Below are 19,995 nucleotides of genomic sequence, written 5' to 3' on the forward strand. Positions count from 1 at the left end.
CAACTGTACACTTTTTTTTAATAATAAAATGAAAATTAAATTATATGTACACAATACACTCTGATTTCTGTAAACGTTCATAGATAAGAAGTTATAAAAACAAAGTAATAACTACATATTACTTTAACACTGCCATTCTCATTACTTTCTTATACTAAATAAACAAGATTAGAGAACAGTGACTACAATAACTATATACAAAATGCATTTCAGACAGTATTTTGTAATCTTTATTATTAGTATTCTTTGTGACCTAAAGTAGTCTAATTAGAGATTAGACTACTTTAGGTAAATAAGAATACTAAAGTTATCTTTGTTATATTTTACTAGATTAAGTTCAAATTATACAATACAGTTTTGTTTCACTTCTATTCTAAATCCGTATTGCAACAAATTTCCTTCATAATGATTATGGGTCAAGAACTGCAATTTGTATAATGTAAATTAATGATTAAATGTAGGTTCAAGTGAACTTAAATTTACAATTTAATTTCTATTCTATCAAGCAAAATATGTACACACAAAAACATGATTACAAAATGTTGTAAGATAACAAATCTTATATCAAATTCAAATAAGCTAAAAATATTTTAGAATTTTCCCTTTTTGATATCAGTGCAAATTTACAAAATAAGCTGATATTTGATGCTCAGCACTGTTTAATATACAATGGAATAATGAATTTGGAACCAAATGGTGATGCATAACGGCTTCCAACTTTGGTAAACACTTCTTTGGGAAAACCAACATCACAGAGATACAAACTGCAGCTATCTGCCTTGAAAGCAAATGGTAATACAGGTGCTAGAATCCATTTTGGTTCCAAAGTGCTTCCTTCTGGCGGTGGATCCAAACAAAGAACTGGAGCCTTACACTGTGTTGCCCACTGGGTAACAGTACAATTCCAAATTTTATCTGGTGAAACATTTTTATCATGGCTGTCTAGTGCACCAACAATCAGATCAACTGTTGTAGGCATGTCTGCAATATAAGGAAATACCTTTGAAATCATATTATGAATAATAAAATAAACTGCTCAATATTGTAGTATCCAATCAATATTGTAGGATACTACAATATTGATTGGAGAATATATAATATCAGCAGTTTATACTGAAAAATGCTAAGTACATGAAAAATCTGCAAAATAATATACAAATTACCAATGCACCAAAAAATGTCATCTTAGTGATTCTTAAAACATATCATCTCTATTATTGGATGACTATTTTCTACATAGGCATGTTAGACAAATAAGAGAATGCAATACACGTTATCTGATTTATCAGCAGCAACTCTTCACACATTAAGAATCTCCAGATAAAAGACCCACTAGGTGGCAGTGATCAGAGTACTCATGGGTTTACTTAAAGGTATGATTACAGTAGTCACAGGTAGTTCTTAAATTCTATGGGGTGGGGCCAATAGTAAATTCTAAATGGGAAGCATTCAGAGAAGTAATAGTAGAAACTACTAGGCTTTTTATACCAACTAAGATACTTTCGAGGCTTTGACCTAAATGGATCACATATGAACTGGTGAGACTGGTAAAATGGTGAGGTAGAAAAGAAAAATTAATGGGATGCATATAAATTATTGGGTAATACAGAACGCTAAAGTAGATATAAAACTAGTCTGCAATCAAGAGTTAGCAAGCCTCACAAAGAAAAGCAGCAACAGACTTCTTTACTTATGTAAACACTAGAAGGAAGGGGATGAATCATATTAGCCCACCAGATGTGAATAATATAATTGTTGATGATCCTACTTTAGCAATTCTTCAAGCAGTAAGAATCTGCAGCTAAAAGATTAATGTGGAATTTACTTAATTGTATTAATGTGGAATTTACTTAAAGACAACTAGCATTAGAGATAAAGAGAATCCTTCTATCTTCATACTGAACATTTGTCAAAAAAAATAAGAAATTATGTAGCTATGGTATCCAGAATCAGTAGATCTGACTGTGGACTCAAAAAGAAAACATTCTCATTAATTCATAAAGAAGTTTTCATTCTAATCATAACTTATGGGGTTGGGATTTGGTATAATAGAAATAGTCAGGAATAAATGAAAATTAGAAAGCATACAAAGAAACACTTACTAGCTATAACCAGAGCTTGCAGTACGGTGAAATAGTCCACCCTGCAAATCTTGGCAGGCACTCTCCCCTGGATTCAGAAATAGTTCATTGAGGTCTGTATTATAGACTCAGAAAAGCCATGCCCATCAAACATCTGGGCATTATCCTTGATTGGGCTGTAGAAAGGGAACGAAAAAGAACTGCCACTAAGCTGCAATGCTGATGGCAAGAAAACTGGGAACAGTCCACAAAGGGTGAGCTGATGAGGAGGTTCATGCCCAATGTAGCTATGGTGTCCCCCAAATTACCTCCCTTGTTTGTCCCTGGACTGTATATGATCTTCCAGCTAAGGTAAAGAAAAAAGAAAGCCAACACAACAAGAACCACAGTAAACTACAGGAAACTTACCAGACAAATTGGTTTGCCGCTACCGTATTTTAGTGCTGCTCACTTGGCAAACAAACTGTTCATGTTGTTGGTCCGGAGCAGAAGTGGAGAATGATGTATTGATTGGCATGTGGGCATGACAGACGATGTAATAATTGGTACGAGTACATCATACAGTCAAATTGCATGAATTGTTGCATAGGTGTCGATCAATTCGGCCCTGGAAAGTTTGTGCAAGGCTCAAGGGGTAGAATTTTTTTCAGCCTAGTCTGTACTTGTTAACAGGAGAGACTGCTTCTACAGGGATGGGATACACTTAAATAGAAAGGGTGCAAGAATGTTTTCTGATGCTATCGAGGCAGTGTTAGGTGGGTCGGAAAACTGCTAGATTGGGGGGGGATACAAGGACTAATAGATTAACAGTAGCCACTGGCAGAGGTGAAAGTGATTCTTGCACTGCTTCTATTGGAATGAGCAGCAGCCTGGAAAATAAGATGCAGGATATTTCAGATACTGCTGGGAATCGTTGGGGTACAAGTAAACACATGGGTTGTGTTAGGGTAGCTAAGAAAAAGAACAGGTGCATGTATACTTGCGTGTACACCAATGCTAGGAGTTTAGTAAATAAATTTGATGAATTTGAGGTATTGCTCAAAACATCAAAGGCAGATATTGTTGGGATTTCAGAGACATGGTGTCACACAGATATAAGGAATACAGAACTGGAATTTGGGGAGTACAATGTCTACAGAAAGGATAGGAAGGGAGGAGGGGTTATGCTATTAGTTAAGAAACACACAAAATCCAAGGAAGTGAAGCCAGTCGACATCGCTGGACAGTGCAGTGTCGAGTCAGTTTGGTGTGACATAAGCATTGGGAGATCAAAATTGAGAGTAGGTGCTACAGGCCTAATAACTCTGATGAGTATAATAAGAAACTGTACAGGGAAATAGAGTGGGCCAGTAAATCAAAGAGTCTTATAATGGCGGATTTTAATTTCCCAGATATTGACTGGAATTTGGGGGATGGTCACTCACACACTAGCAAGGCTTTTGTGGATTTATTGGATGACTGTTTTCTACATCAGCATGTTTGGGAGGCAACTAGAGGGAGTAATACTCTTGATTTGATTATCAGTAGTGACTCTTCATGCATTAAGAATCTGCAGATAAATGAACCACTAGGTGGCAGTGATCACAATGTGCTGAAGTGGGATTTACTCAAAGAGGTAACTACCATTAGGGGTAAAGGGAAGGGTTATTGCTTTCGTAAAGGCGACTACGATGGACTGAGGCAGTATTTAAATTCTATACAGTGGGACCAACTGATGATGTTACCAACAGCAAATTCAAAATGGGAAGCATTCAAATAACTTATCTTGGAAGCTACTAGGCTTTACATACCAACTTAGAAATATTGTTCAGGGTTTAGCCCTAAATGGATGTCAGATGAACTAATGAGACATATGGCAGAGAAGAAAAATGCGTGGGATACATACAAATTAACACGTGACACGGAAGCCTATGATAGATACAAGTTGATCTGTAACCAAGTTACAAAGGAGGTTAGGCAGACGAAGGCAGAGTACGAGAAATCTTTGGCAAGGGATGCAAAGAAAAACAGCAAAGAGTTCTTTACTTATGTAAACTCTAGAAGGAAGGGGATGAATCAGATTGGTCCACTTGATATCGATGGGTCAACTGTTGATGATCCTGCTCAGGTAGCTAACAAACTAAATGAATATTTTGCATTGACATTCACACATGAGGAGTTATTCAGCAAGGGGAATGCCAGAGGTGTATTCAACTCTGGCAGTAAGCTACAGAATCTTGTAATAACTGAGGGTAAAGTGGAGGAGAAATTGTTGAAGATAAACACAAGAAAGGCACCTGGGGTGGATGGGATCTATCCAGTTATATTAAAGGAGGCAGCAAAGGAAGTAAGCAAACCCTTAGCCATAATTATGAGAGCTTCCTTGGACTCAAGGGAGGTACCCATGGACTGGAGATGTGCAAATGTGACCCCAATTCACAAAGGAGGATCAAAGGCTGACACAAGTAATTATAGACCTGTGAGTTTAACTTCTGTTCCCGGAAATTTAATGGAGGCACTGGTTAAAGAAGCACTGCAGGATCATCTAGACAAGACTTCAGTTATAGCTCGGACACAGCATGGTTTTGTTATGGGAAAGTCTTGCCTGACCAATTTGATTGGATACTATGATGCAGTCACAAAAGAACTGGATGCAGGGAATAACTTTGATATTATATACTTGGATCTCAGAAAGGCTTTTGATACTGTTGCACATGGAAGACTGCTGCACAAATTGGAGCAGTGTGGCATTGGAGGCAAATTGCTGCTATGAATAAAGGGGTGGTTGAGGGGGAGAAGACAGAGAGTGGTAATCAATGGACACTGCTCATCGTGGACTAATGTTATTAGTGGAGTCCTTCAGGGTTCAGTATTGGGTCCATTCTTGTTTTCTGTATTTATAAATGATATTGATGATGGTATATCAAGCTTAATGACCAAGTTTGCAGACGATACGAAGGTTGGCAGGGTTGTCAAGGACATTACTGACACTATGCTGCTGCAACAGGATCTGGAAAGGTTGAGCAGATGGGCTGAGAGGTGGCAAATGAAGTTTAACATTGACAAATGTAAAATACTACATATGGGAAACAGCAACCCCAGAGCAATGTATCAACTCTGTGGTACTAGACTGACAGTGGTAGAGAATGAAAGGGACCTGGGGTGGTTGTGCAAGCAGATATAAAGTTCTCTGATCAGTGCAGACGGGCTGCAAGAGTAGCTCATGGTGTATTGTCAATGATATATAGGAATTTTTCTAGCAGGGATAAGGAGGTGATTATTCCCTTGTATAAGGCAATGGTCAGGCCGCACCTAGAGTACTGTATACAGGCCTGGAGGCCTCATTTCAAGAAGGATGTAGAGCTGCTGGAATGAGTACAGAGAAGAGCAACAAGATTAGTGAATGGAACAAAGGGTTGCTCTTACGAAGAAAGGCTTAAGTTTTGCAAATTACAGTGTCTGGAGACTAGGCACCAGCGAGGTGATCTGATAGAGGTGTATAAAGCCTTGAATGGTTTGAGCATGCTCAATGCTGATGGGATTCTTCGTCTTGCTCAGAATAATCACCTGAGAGGGCATAAATTCAAATTGAGGAAAGACAGATGTAGGATAGGCGTGCGGAAATTTGCCTTTAGCCAGCGGGTGGTTGGTTGGTGGAACAGACTTCCATCCCTTGTCGTGGAAGTTGATAGCCTAAATAAGTTTAAGGCTCAGCTGGACAGGTATTTCGAACGAACAGAGGGGTGAAGTGGAAGTGGTTATTTATTTATTTTTTTTTTTGGCTGATGCTGCATAAGCTTGCTTTCTTGCATCAAATACCTCTACTAATGCTAATGCTAATAACATGCCGCCACTACTACAGAGTGAACAGCTGTTTGGAAGAAAAGTAAGCTCGAGAGCAAAAGAGAAAACCAAGTTTTTTAGATGCAGAGGAAGCAATATTTGTAATGTGCTTGTGATAAGCGAGATTAGAAGTCAGAGTAATCCCCAAAAGAGATATATCATCTTGCCTAGAAATCGGAGTACCACCAAAGATAAGCATAGGGGCAGAAGATTCCTTTTTGCGAGATAAAAAAGATTCCTTTTTGCAATTACCTAGAGATCAGCATTTAAGGAATTGGTAGTGGATATTCAAGAAGTTGAAGCTGATTGAGCAGGGCATGGTTTCTCAAACTGGAAAAGCAATGTGCTATCATCAGCAAAACTATGAATAGGATTTCCAGTCAATGGAAGAAGGTCATTAATATACAAGAGGAAAAGACTGAACCTTGGGAGACACCAGCATTAGTGGAAAGTTAGAAGACAGAGAGCCATCTACCATCACCCTCAGTGAGCGGTCAGAGAGAAAACTGGATAACCAATTACTAAAAACAGTTGGCAAACCATAAGATGGAAGCTTGTTTAGAAGAAATTTATGCCAAACACGATCAAAAGCCTTTGAGATGTCAAGAGCAACTGTACCGAGTAAATCAGCAATCATATTCTTGTTCAGAGGCTGTAAGAATAATTTCATACTGGAGAAAGAAGATGGGACTTCGCTATTCCATCTGCACCAACCCATCACTAATGCATCTCATTAAAGTTGTCTGGGTGACCCGGAGCATTGCTAATGATCTACAATGACTTCTCTACCAAGTTATTCTTGCTGAGGTAAATCTTCACTACAAGGCAAAAATTATAGCAAAACCACTCACTGTACAAGGCCTTGGAAACCAGATCTTTCCTGTTTGATTTCAAAGCCACAGGAAGCTAAAATTTTTCAAAGCTCTTAATTTTTCTCATAGTAGTAAATAAGTGTTGGTTTCAACTTGAATTCCCAAGCAAATTGCCTTCCAGGAGAAGTCATTTTATTCTTAGATGACTAGCAAACCATTCCTTCATCATGAAAGTTCTGCTGGGCATCTTCTTCCAGAACAGGCATTTCAATAACATTGAAAACTTGTTTAGGAACACATCTAAGCTCCTCAATAATGTGTGCAAAATTGTTGATATAATTACTTGCCTACTAGTATTAGAACTCACTGACTCACAAGTAAATGAATCAGTATTAGTAAAGACTTGCAATAGTATTTGTAAAGCCTTCACTAATAGTGATTCTGTACAGGTAGTAAAGGCCAAAAAAGAAAAAAATCTTGTCTGTACAACAGTATCCACTTATCATACTCTTCCCACGTCCAGAAGGTATACCAATCAGCTGTTTTTTAAATTTCACTAGATTCTTAACTGCAGCTACTCAGGAATGCAGTTTATTCCACTGGTCAACAATATACTGGCCAGATGTAAACATTCTGAGCTCCATTCTATTATTCTATATTTAGAGTATGTAAGTATGTATGCAATTGTGGATACCTGCAATTACATACACTCTAAATCAGCAATTGTATATTGCATATCTGTAATTTTGCTTTTTTCACATGTTACAATGTTATCCTAGTAAATGACTACAGTAAAGGTACACTCCTGATTCCTGTGACTGTCTGAAGTATAAACAGAAATTTTTTTATGAAATTAGAAGCTAATCTGCCACATAAATCTCAAAGCAAAACTAACACAAAGGTTTTAGTTTTGCTTTCGGAATCATTTTGACAGTCTCAAGCAAATTACTGCTCTGGTTATGCATACTCAGTTTTCAAATTTTTAATGGAACAATAACTTCGAGGGTTTAGTGTCAGACAATGTTAATTATAAAATCATTTTGTAGTAAATATTTTTGCAATTAACCAAGAAAAAGTCATTTGACATTTTTTTGGTTTACCAGAAATGTGCTTATAGTCCAAGCTAATTTGTAAAGTAAGACTAAAGTTGTCTCAAACCAAAAATGCAATTTTGTAGTTACCATTGTCTGATACTAAACCCTCAACTTATAGAAGTACTTTTTATCATGTCGTTCAGATGAATGAAAACAGAAAACAAAGCGAGGTGCCACTGAAACTGGTCAAATGAATATTAAAAATCTACAGATCAATAGGCCATTTTCACCTTTAAGCAGAATTATTTGAGAACCCTGGCTCAGACTATTAATGGAAAGGCAACATCATATTCAGTTTTGGAGGGGAGATATAACATCCTTACGGCAGTGAGAAACACTACTGCAAGCTAGAAAGATATCAAACAACCCACTATGAAAGTTTGCTTGAAAAAACTTTGCCTGCAGTTTGTCAATGACTGTGGCAACCTCAAAAAAAAAAAAAAAAAAAAAAAAAAGAAAGAAAATGTCACAAAGAAAATTTTAGACATGGCAAAACATCATAACCTGAAAGTGGATACTGAGTATGTGAATGAGTTGCTGGAGTTTCGTAAAGAAGACCTCATAACCAACAAAATCACTAAGTTGAAGGTACAAATACAAATGGAAGAATGAATGATAGTGATGATTATCTCCGATATATCTCTTTAAACAGCATAAACCTCAAATTTAAGAGAAATCATAATGAATGTGGAAGAGACAATAGGAGTCATTGAGGATTTCAAAAACAGGATTAGTTTGTCATTTATAAATATTTCATTTTAAATATATCAAATTATTTACAAATCTTTGGAAATATATCTCAGCAAGTTACTTAAGTTTATATGGAAAATTAATGTTCATTTAGAATACATTTGATTAACATATGGTTTCCCAAGAACATATTGTATAAATTAACCATGTATTAGGTGCATTTAAAGTTGTAACACTTCATTGGATCATATCAGCATATAAATCACCTTGATGGCAGAACTGCCATCAATGCTCAGTTCTTCATCCAATAACCTGACAACTTGTTGATGTTTATAATGTACTGCCTCTTAATCTTCCTTAACTGGCCTTTAATAATTGTGATTGACAAGAAAAAGCAGCTTTTACTAATTTACTGTTGAGGAGAATAGTGTTTTGGCTCATATTTATAGAATATGGCAATGTGTTAGAAGAGTTTTTACTAATTTATTGTTGAGGAGAATAGTGTTTTGGCTCATATTTCTAGAATATGGCAATGTGTTAGAGTTGCCATCCCACATATGAAACTTAGAAAATAAGTCTTTATTGATACAGTTTTGAAATAAACTTAAAAGTTTTTATTGCTTTCTAAATGGAGAGTAGCAATGAGCATAATCGAGAATCATAATTGATTATATGCAAATTAGGTGATTACAAAATCAACAAGAGGAAAACAAAAAATAAATAAATAACAGCAGAGCATCCGATCTGATTATCAATACTGAAAATAAAATGCTGTGACCATTCAGTCAATAGTTCCATTCTGTATAACTATATATACACACACACACACACATTGAGTTGGCTTTACGTTAGCAACACCTCCTTGTGTAGGAATGGACTGGTCTGTGATGCTGGTGAAGGCTCAAAGTTGGGAATAGCTCATACAAAGTTATAGTTTGACATGTGGTCATCAGGTTTTGAGTGTCTGAGAGAAAGAATGGGATGGCATCAAGATCTTTCCAACTTCAAATGTGGAATGATTGTGGAGGGAGGATGTGCAGGTGCCAATATCTCAGCAACAGCTAGCTGGTTAAGTGCTCCCATTCTGTGGTGTCATAAGTCTACTGTGACTGGATCAACAGTGATAACATCCAGTCATGTGTGACCTTTGCAGGTCATGCATGGGACAGCTACATGTGGTCAACACCCATAGTGAGCACTGTGTGTGCTCATCTCATAACACAGCAGTAATATAGCAGAGTGGCCCAGCTAATCATGCAGTACAGTACAGGGATAGCAAGACGAATATCCACATGTACTCTGCCCTTGACATTAGCTTGTATAGGTTAAGGCAGTCAACAGCCATTAGAGGTACCCATGCTCACTGCGAGATACAGGAAACTGCACTTTGCATGGGTACACCAACACTGGACCACCAACATGTGAAAACTGTTGCCTGATGGTCTGATGAATCCCATTTCCAACTCTATCATGCTAATGGATGTATCTACATTTGGAGAATGCAACGTGACACATGGATGCACTGTCGGTGTTCAGAAGGCTGAAGGCAGTGGTGTTATGGTTTGGTGACTTTTTGTGGCATGCTCTGCATCCTCTGATCACCATTAATCAGTGGCACAATAGGAATGCCTACCCTTCTATCATCACTGACCAAGTACATCCATTCATGATGACAGTGTATCCAGACAACTTCAGAATCTATCAACACACCATTCCACAATGCCAGGCAAGTTGCTAACTGGTTTCAGGAACGTGACAATGAATTTTCCATTCTCCCACGACTACCCGACTCACCCAATCTCCACCCAATTGGGTATTTTTGGGACCTACTCTTATCTTGTTAAGAGAATATCCTTTTACTGGATATTGCTATGCCTATCTACCTGACAATGTGCAGGCATTACTAAACATTTTGTGCAATGCATGGGTAGTACCACTACCATAGGACACTCTGCAATAAAATTAATAAATTGAGTTCTGGAAATGAGATATAGGTGTGAGGACGTAGACTTCTTGATTTCCTCCAAACAGATGTTTTCTTAAACATTTTATCACATTTTATTAATTAACATATTAATTTGTGTTTTACAAATAGATTAAATAGGTTTAGTAGTGTTACATTATTTTTTTAAATTTAGCTACTGATTTTGTAAGTTACAACTTGCTACTCATACAACTATTGTATTAGTGTTTTGGCATGATTATTGTAACATGTAAACAGAAGAATAGTAGAATAGTTAGAAGAATAGTATGGTTTTAAATGTAATATATAAGTAGCTTAATGGTTTTAATCACTTTTTTTGGCATATATCTTTTGTATTTAGCTAAGGATATAACTAATTTAACATTGTGATTGTTATGTTATCGCGTAGTTTGATAGTGTATATCGAGAACTTGATAGAGCGAGATATAATGTAAAACTAGATAGTGTTAGCTTAGTTTAGTATTGTATAATCAAGCTTAGTTTAGTATTGTATAATCAAGCTTAGTTTAGTATTGTATAATCAAGCATAGTATAGTTGATTAATCAATTAACTTTATTAACCTTATTCATTTTCATTGTTAATTAATTAAATCATACTTAAACGGAAATCTTGCCACAGACTAGAGCAGCAAAGCAACATGAATGATGTGGCTCAGGGGAAAACTGAAAAAGTGGGATTCTCTAGCACATCACAGCCTAAAAAAATGTGCAACTTGTGAAATATTTGCAGACGTTCTGGAACAGGACATGATCTAGCCAAGGAGGATGTCTTTGTCTGTGCTAGGTACGGAGAGTGTCAAGGAATTAGGCGCCAACTCAGCATTCAGATGGGTATCTATGACAGTTTGAAAAGTAAGGGAGATGTCCTTGAGGGAATCGAAATAGAGGCCATCAAGCTCTCAGCTGCCCAACTCAACACCATAGCTCACTCTTGTGCATCAGGTAACATAGTGGCAATCTTCAGGGCAGAATGTGCTGGTCCCACAGGAGCTAGTTATTATCAGTAACTCTATTGTCAGGGAGGCGGCAAATATACTGTGCAAAAAAGGATAGGCAGAATAGGACCAGGGTATGTCTGCCAGGGACAAAAGTTGATGATACTGTAGAGCAGATATCATCTTTTAGAATAGCACAAACGGTGATATTCTTGTACACGTTGGCGCTAACGACATTAAGAGTAGGTGATCTGCAGATTTACTTAACAAGTTTTTTTGTTTTATTTGGTTTTTAGGAGCATTAGTAACTAAGGCCATATTGCTCCAGGATATGCGGTGGTCATACCCTGACCTTTCTGCATCCTCCGTATTTGGTGGTGACGGGCTCGAACCCCGGTCTAATCAAGAAGCGTGTGCTACGCACTGCTGCTCCTTCCCACCTGGCTACGGAGGTGCCTACTTAACAAGTACAGGTCAATGTTGAAAAAAAGTTGTGAGTAGGGTTAAATCTGAAAGTGTCTGCAATTCTGCCCAGACACGATACGAGAGAGTATATGATGGGAGCCTTGTCAATCAATTCAGCCCTGGAGAGATTGTGCGAGGCTCATAGGGAGAATTTTTCTCAACGTGGTCTGTGCTTGTTAACAGGATTGTTTCTACAGAGATGGGATACTTAAAAGAGAAAGATTGCAAGAATATTTGCTGATGCAATCGAGGCAGTGTTGGGGGATGGAAAACTGCTAGCTTGGGGGATTCACAGACTAATAGATTGACAGTAACTGCAGAGGTGAAAGTGGTTCTTGCACTGTTTCTATTGGGATCAGCAGCAGCCTGAAAAGTGAGGTGCTGGGGATTTTAAGGGCTGCTGGAAGTCATCATGGAACAAGTGAATACACGAGCTGTGTTGGGGTAATTAAGAGTAAGAATATCTGATTATCAGCAGTGATTTTTATGAATTAAGAAACTGCAGATAAAGGAACCACTAGATTGTGGTGACCACAGTGTACTGATGTGGGATTTGTAGCTACCATCAAGGGAAAAGAGAAGGGTTTTTGCTTCTGTAAAGGTGACAACAGTGGTCTCAGATGGTTTTTAAATTCTATACAGTGGGATCAACTGATGATGTTACTAACAGCAAAATCTAAATGGGAATGAAATAATCGTGGAAGCTACTAGGCTTTTCATATCAACTAAGAAATCCTGTTCAAGGTTTAGGCATAAATGGATTGCAGATGAACTAATGAGACTCATGCCAGAGAAGAAAAATGCATATAAATTAACAGGCAATACAGAAGCCTACGGTAGATATAAGGTAGTCTGCAATCAAGTCACAAAGGAGGTTATTCAAGCAAAGGCAGATTACAAGAAATCTTTGGCAAAGGATGTAAAGATAAACAGTAAAGACTTCTTTACATATGTAAATTTAGAAGGAAGGGGATGAATCAGATTGGTCCACTTGATATCAATGGTTCGTTTGCTGATGATTCTGCCCAGGTAGCTGACAAACAATAAGTATTTTGCATCTACATTCACACATGAGGAATTGTGTAGAGGAGTGGAGACCAGAAGCTTATCAAACTCTAACAGGGAGTTAAATGATTTTGTAATAAATCAGAGCAAATTAGAGGAGAAATTGTTGAAGTTCAACATAAGAAAGGCACCTGGGGTGGATGGGATCTATCCAGTTATATAAAAGGAGGCAGCAGAGGAAGTAAGCAGGCCCTTAGCCATGATTATGAGGCCATCACTGGTCTCATGGGAGGTCCCCATGGACTGGAGATGTGCAAATGTATCCCCAATTCACAAAGGGAAATCAAAAGGTGACACGAGTAATTACAGAACTGTTAGTTTAACTTTTGTCCCAGGGAAAATAATGGAGTACTCGTTAAAAAAAGCACTGCAGGATCATCTAGACAAGACTGCAGTCATAGTTCAGACTCGGCATATGTTTGTTAAGGGGAAGTCTTGTCTGACCAATTTCATTGGATACTATGATGTGGTCACAAAGAACTGGATGCAAAAAATAATTTTGATATCGTATACTTGGATTTTAGGAAAGCTTTTGATACTGTTGCACATGGAAGAGTACTGTACAAGTTGGAGCAGTATGGCATTAAGGGCAAGTTGCTGCTCTGGATAAAGGGATGGTTGAGTGTGAGAAGACAGAGTGGTAATCAATGGATATTGCTTTTCGTGGACTAATCTTATTAGTGGTGTCCTCATGGGGTCCGTGTTGGGCCTATTGTTGTTTTTTGTATTTATCAATGTTATTGATGAAGGTATATCAGGCTTAATATCCAAGTTTGCAAACGATACAAAGGTTGGTAAGGTTGTTAATAACAGTACGGACAGTACGCTACTGCAACAGGACCTGGAAAAGTTGAGCAGATTGGCTGAAAGGGGTCAACTGAAGTTTAACATTGACAAATGCAAAGTGCTACATATGGATAGCAGTAACTCCAGAGTGATCATGAACCAGTAACACTGAAGGAAGAAGTTGAAAAAGCCATCAGAGAACTAACGTGTGGCGGCCACCTGGAATTGATGAAATCCCAGCACAATTGATTAGAGCTACAGGTGTGAAGGGTGCCGAATTTTTTCATAAAATGATTGTAAAAATTTGGGAAATGGGACCGTGGCCATCAGATTGGAAGAAATCAATTTTCATCCCCTTACCAAAAAAAGGAGATCTAAAAATTTGCTCAAATTACAGAACTAATAGCCTAATTTCTCACACTAGCAAGATTCTTCTTAAAATCATATTAAACAAAATCTCAAGAAAACTTGAAGAAAAAATGCCAGAAGAGCAAGCAGGTTTCAGAAGGGGATAGAGGAACCCCGAGATCAGATCTTAAGTCTACGACTGATTATTGAAAAATGCAAAGAATTCAATGTTCCAGTTGTTTTGTTTTATAGATTATGCAAAAGCATTTGATCACGTTCAACATGAGAAACTATGGGAAACGATGACTATTATGGGTTTCCCAATCCACATAATTCAGCTGATTAAGCTACTGTACCAGGAACAGGAAGGAACTGTGAGAATGAACATGGGAAACATGGACTTTTTCACAATAGGTAATGGTATCAGGCAGGGCTGTATTTTGTCACCTCACCTTTTCTTTATGCCGAAGATATCATGCGTGAAGATTTTGAAGATTTAGAGATTGGCATCGAAATTGGAGGACTAAAGATAAACAACCTTCGTTATGAAGATGATACTGTGCTAATTTGTAATTCTAAGGATCACCTTAAAGAAACTCTGAAGAGAGTATGTGAAGCAAGTAAGAAAAAAGGACTGTTTCTGAATGTGTGTAAAACTAAAATTATGGTGATTGGTGATAATCTCAGTTCCAGTAAAGTGAAGGTTAATGGGCAAGATATCGAAGAAGTTGATGAATTTGATTAATTAGTGTCAAGAATAAATAAAAATAGTGACTGCTCAAATGATGTAAAGAGACGACAGGCAATTGCTAAAACATTGGTCACTGATCTGATAAAATTATGGAGAGATCATGATCTGCCCCTAAAGACGAAACTGAGAATCACTGATTCGTTAATTTTTCCAGTTGCCACTTATGGATGTGAAGGATGGAGTCTGAAAAGAGTTGACAGGAAGAAAATTAAGGCATTTGAAATGTGGTGTTACAGGAGAATACTGTGTATTTCTTACTTTGATTGAAGAACAAGTGAGTGGGTACTGAATAAAATTAGCAGGCCTAAAATTCTCCTTCACAGCATCAACAAAAGAAAACTCAAGTTTTTTGGTCATATAGTAAGAAGGGAAAACTTTCTGTTGAAGAATATAATGGAAGGGAAAACAGAGGGGAACAGGTGCAGAGGAAGACCTGCAACTAGGTGGAAGGATGAGATCAGTGAACTTCTAGGCATGACAATTTGTGATGCTGCTCGTATAGCACACAATCGATGCAGTTGGAGGAATTTGATTTTTAGGAAATTAGGATTTTTAGGTTTCCTTCAATATTGAGATAATTTTCCAAGATTTTTTTAAGTGCAAGGACTAAGATATCGCATGCTGCTTTAATATTCAGTAATATGATGTCTATCCATTTGTGCTCTGTCATTAAGTGTTTGTTGTGCGAGAGAGTTTAAGAGATTAGTTGTTATGACTCTATCTCCTGGTATGGATAGAGCCATTACAAGCATAGGACAGCGTGGCATGGTCTGTGCCCAAAACAATTTGGGTGACAAATAAGATTCAAAACTTTTAAGTAATTTGCATCTTATGGCAGTAGGTCTATAATCTTTGGCCATTTTAATATTTTTAACTTTGTTGATTGGTTTCGAATAGTAATTGCTCCATATTTGAGAAAACACTCCTTTTCTTAGTATTTCTTTGTTAAACACAACAGCACATCAAAAATAAACAGACAGTTCATTTGCACCATGAAATTTAGACCAACGATAGCTTTATTTGTGAGATCATTTATTTAATTACCAGAAAAATGGAGTTATTTAAACTTTTCTTAAGTATAAATATGTGAGTGCTTATGTCTGTAAAAGTCCTTCTGCCATTCATTAAGGAAATCAATTACACTCTGTTCTGTTACTTATCTGTTATTTTTAGACATATTTTGAATGCAGCACTGGTTATTAAAGAAATAGTCTTTAATGATATATTAAAGACTATTCCTTCCATTTTTATCAGATTACTCCTCTTTGGCTATGTACTACTGTGAACAATAAAAATGAGCAGAGCCACCTAATAGTAACATTGAAGTTAATATGTGCTGATATATATTCAGTATTTCTATATTTTACAAATATAACACATATGCATATTTCAAAAAAGCAGCATATATTAGAAGCTTGAATTAAATCTAAAAGAAAGATAAACTTTCCACAAAACTGTAAAGTAACATAATTTGCTAAAATATTCTGGAAAAATCAAACAAGTTGGCAGGTATACTATTTATTTATGTTTTACTTGAAAAAAGTGCTTTTAAATTTAAAGTAAACTTTTAATTCTGATCATGTACACATAGCCAAGATCATGTTTCAAAAAATAATTCCCATTAATCAGTAATCATATTGAAATAAGAATATAAAAACAAGCTTACTAGAAACATCAGAGGATTTCTTTCCACCGCTTAAACTAAATAAGGTCACCTCTTTATCAAATAACTGATCTGAATGTTGAAAGGAAGGGCAAAGAAGAGTAACATTAAGACCATGATTGGCAAGATGCCGACCACAGTTTGCTCCTTGGGCACCTTGTGTATGTGGTCCACATAAAATTACTACAGTGGGTCGCTGATGCGAATTTTGTGGATTTAACCTGAAATAAAATTGTAAAATATTATAATTGCATAAATGCTAATTACATAAAGCAGAAACTGGAAATACATGTTATTACAAGAATAAAGTCATGAAGCATTCAGATACAGGAAACAATTTTGATATTGTACCAAGGTTTTAATAACACTTCTGATTTGGTTCCTCATGAGAGGCAGCTATACACACTAGAGCAGTGTTTCCCAACCTTTTTTTTACCATGCCCCACCTAAGTCTTTCTAAACTTCTGATGCCCCCTATGTAACGTTGGGAAACACCGATATATATATTTTTTATATTCAAAAATTGAATTATTCCCTGAATGAAGCCTAATTACAACTTGTTCAGGACACGAGACTTAGGTTTTAGGAAGAAATCATTAGGAAAAATTAAGAAAAAAATAGGAAGTAAATTTTCAAAACATATAATAGACATTGTGATATCCAGTCGATTTCTTTTCTTTAGTAACAAATCATTTATGGAACTAAATCCACATTCAGCTAAATATGAAGATGGAAACGGTAACAATAGCTCTCTTGCAAAGTTGGTTGAATTTGGGTATTTTATTTCTGTTTCATCACAAAGCCATGCCATCGCTTCTTTTATATTGAATAAAGTTTTAACTGACTCATCATTTTGCATTTCTGAGAATTCTTCTTGGTATTGCATTGATACATCAGACAAATCCACTAACATTGGTTGCATCATCCAGGTTGGAAAATCAATTTGTTTTAAATCAAAAAACCTTTCTTTTAAATCATCGGACAGAATTTTCAGATGATCAACAATAACAAATACAGCGGTATCAGTCACTTCACATTTTTGCAGACAACGAAACTGTTCAAACTTTTTTTACAAATATATTTTTGACATAATTTAATAAATGTAATGAAACCAAATGTCTTCGCTTTTGCATCGACGAGAGTTTTATTTGTTCCTTGAAGTTGTTTATTTAATATATTTAGTTTTTCAAAGATATCGGCTAAATAACTCACAAATGCTTTACCATCGACCGTTAACTGATGCTTCATTTTAGGTTTGTCACTTAAAAAGTCACTAATACTGTAGTATCAAATAGTTCCATAAATATTTTCAAGCAGTTCCCTTTCGAGAGCCACCTTACTTCAGTGTGAAGTAAAAGTCTCACATGGTCTTCATTTTGTTCTTCACAAAAAAGCTTGAAGAGACACAAGTTTTCCCTAACACAATGCACAAGAAGCATTTCTGGATTCTCATCCTTCATCAATTTTAAGCAGCCATTTTTCTTGCCCATCATATTAGGAGCACCATCTGCAGCGCAAGGTTATATTTTTCATTGGTATATTATTGTCATCTGAGTAATTTTTTAGCTTATTATATATATCTTTGGAGGTAGTGGTGCTCTCTAATGATTTACAGAATAACATTTCTTCAGCAAAATTACCTTTATCAATATATCTTACATAAGTTATCAGTACGGCTTCACTGTCTCTCAAAGTTGAGTCATCCATTTGCACTGAGAATTTTCTTGTTTTCAGCTTTCCAACAAGTTGTATTTCAATATCGTCACTCATTTCATCTATTCTTTCGCTAACAGTATTGTTATTGAGTGGCATAGCTTTCCCGTCTTTGTCATCTTTTTCCAGAACTGTTTTAAGAAATGCTGATATTGATGGTTTGATTAAATTCTCTCCTATAGTATGATTTTCCCAGATTTAGCAATGAGTAAAGAAATTTCATAACTAGCCTCAAGAGTACGATTGATAGTTGCAGTATGAGCAATAAACAGAGACTTTACCAACAATTCTTCTTTTGTACAAGTTAAGTCATAGTAGGCGGTTGTTTTAAACTCTAGACGAGCAATTTTTGAATTGCCCCCCTGAACAATCAAATTTCCCCCATGTGGGGCGTGGGACCCACGTTGGGAAACACCGCACTAGAGTGTGCTGGGATTACTGGAAAAATCCTTAAGTGGATCAGGAGCTGACTGAGTGAAAAGAGACTGGTGGTAGTAATTAATGGGCATTCTTCAGAGTGGACTAGGGTAATAAATATGGTTCCTGAGGGTTCAGGGACTTCTCTTGTTTTTTATCAACCTTAATAATATTCATGAAGGTATACAGAGAATGCTGCCAAAGTGTGCTGGTTATTTAAAGGCAGATAGGCTAGTAAATAATCAGAACCAGTCCATGCTGCATTAGAATGACTTAGATAAGTTAAAAGATGATAAAAGATAAGTCATCTGAAAGGTGGCAAATGAAGTTTAATCCTACTAAATGTAAGGCCTTGTGTTTGGGGGGGGGGAATCTAGGAATGGGTTCCAGACTGAGGGACATGGAATTTTAAGGTGGTTCACAATGGAAAAGATTTAAGGGTTGTGGTGACATAAGCAAGTTTTCCTTACAGTGTAAGATTACAGCCAAGAAGGCTCAGAGTATGCTATCAATGATCTCTAAGATCTTTGATAGCAGGGAGAAGGATGTTATCATTCCCCTTTATAAAATGACAGTAGAGTCACACTGGCAATACTGCATTTAGTTCTGGAGACCTCACTTTAAAAAAAATGCAGGACTTCTAGAGAGAGTCCAAAGAAGAGCAACCAGATTGGTTAGACGTGCTAAGGGTTATCCTTATGAGAAGCATGTATATATCCTCTTCATAACACAGGGGTCGGCAACCTTTTTTTGAGTGAAGAGCCATTTTTGATCTAATTAAAAAAAAGAGAATCTGAAGAGCCACACCTCAGCTCAATCTGGGAGGAGGGGGGGGGTTGTTTTTTAAGAAATGGAATAGAGTGGGAAGGTGTTTTATTAAAAAAATATATATTTTGAAATATCTTTCTATACATTAAAATAATTTTCTTCCTAGTGATATTTATTCAGCCAAGCTTCTTAAACAGAAGCTTGTTTTACTGTGGTAAAGCAAGCTTCTGTTTAAACGTGGTCACACCCTATGTTTATCTAACATGACCACGAGGTACCATTCTTGATTTCCATATGTAACGTATTTATGTATTCATAGCAGAGGAAGAGACACACACAGTGTCAAAAGCTTCTGTAAGTATTTTATTTTACTTTATCAAAAGAAGTGAGCAGAGTGAGCAGGGGTCAAAGACCCCTAGTTATTTATTAATACTGAAAAAACGTAACAAACATCCAATTAGGTACGGATTAATGTGACTTTTACTACTGAACTTCTTGAGCGAGTCTCTAAACATCAGGCAAGTATGCCATAATTTTCATATTTAAACATGCTGAGAGATCGGTATTATTCAGATGGTTTCTTGATTTATTTTTAATACAG

At 36.6% G+C, this 19,995-nt stretch overlaps 1 protein-coding gene across 1 annotated transcript in view; it reads right to left on the reverse strand.

Annotated features, from left to right (window-relative positions):
• Positions 1 to 649: 649 nt before the first annotated feature.
• Edc3 (Enhancer of mRNA-decapping protein 3) overlaps positions 650 to 19,995 on the reverse strand; it is a 169,191-nt gene continuing 149,845 nt past the window's right edge. The window contains exons 6-7 of the mRNA XM_090378479.1: positions 16,500 to 16,717; positions 650 to 981 (exon numbers count right to left, since the gene is read on the reverse strand). Of these exons, the coding sequence (XP_090234605.1) occupies positions 650 to 981; positions 16,500 to 16,717 (550 nt within the window). The remainder of the gene's footprint in view (positions 982 to 16,499; positions 16,718 to 19,995) is intronic.

This window comes from Mastigoproctus giganteus, chromosome 7 (genome assembly GCF_048544385.1).
Source record: "Mastigoproctus giganteus isolate SK-2022 chromosome 7, ASM4854438v1, whole genome shotgun sequence".
In the NCBI taxonomy this organism is placed as follows: Eukaryota; Metazoa; Arthropoda; class Arachnida; order Uropygi; family Thelyphonidae; genus Mastigoproctus; species Mastigoproctus giganteus.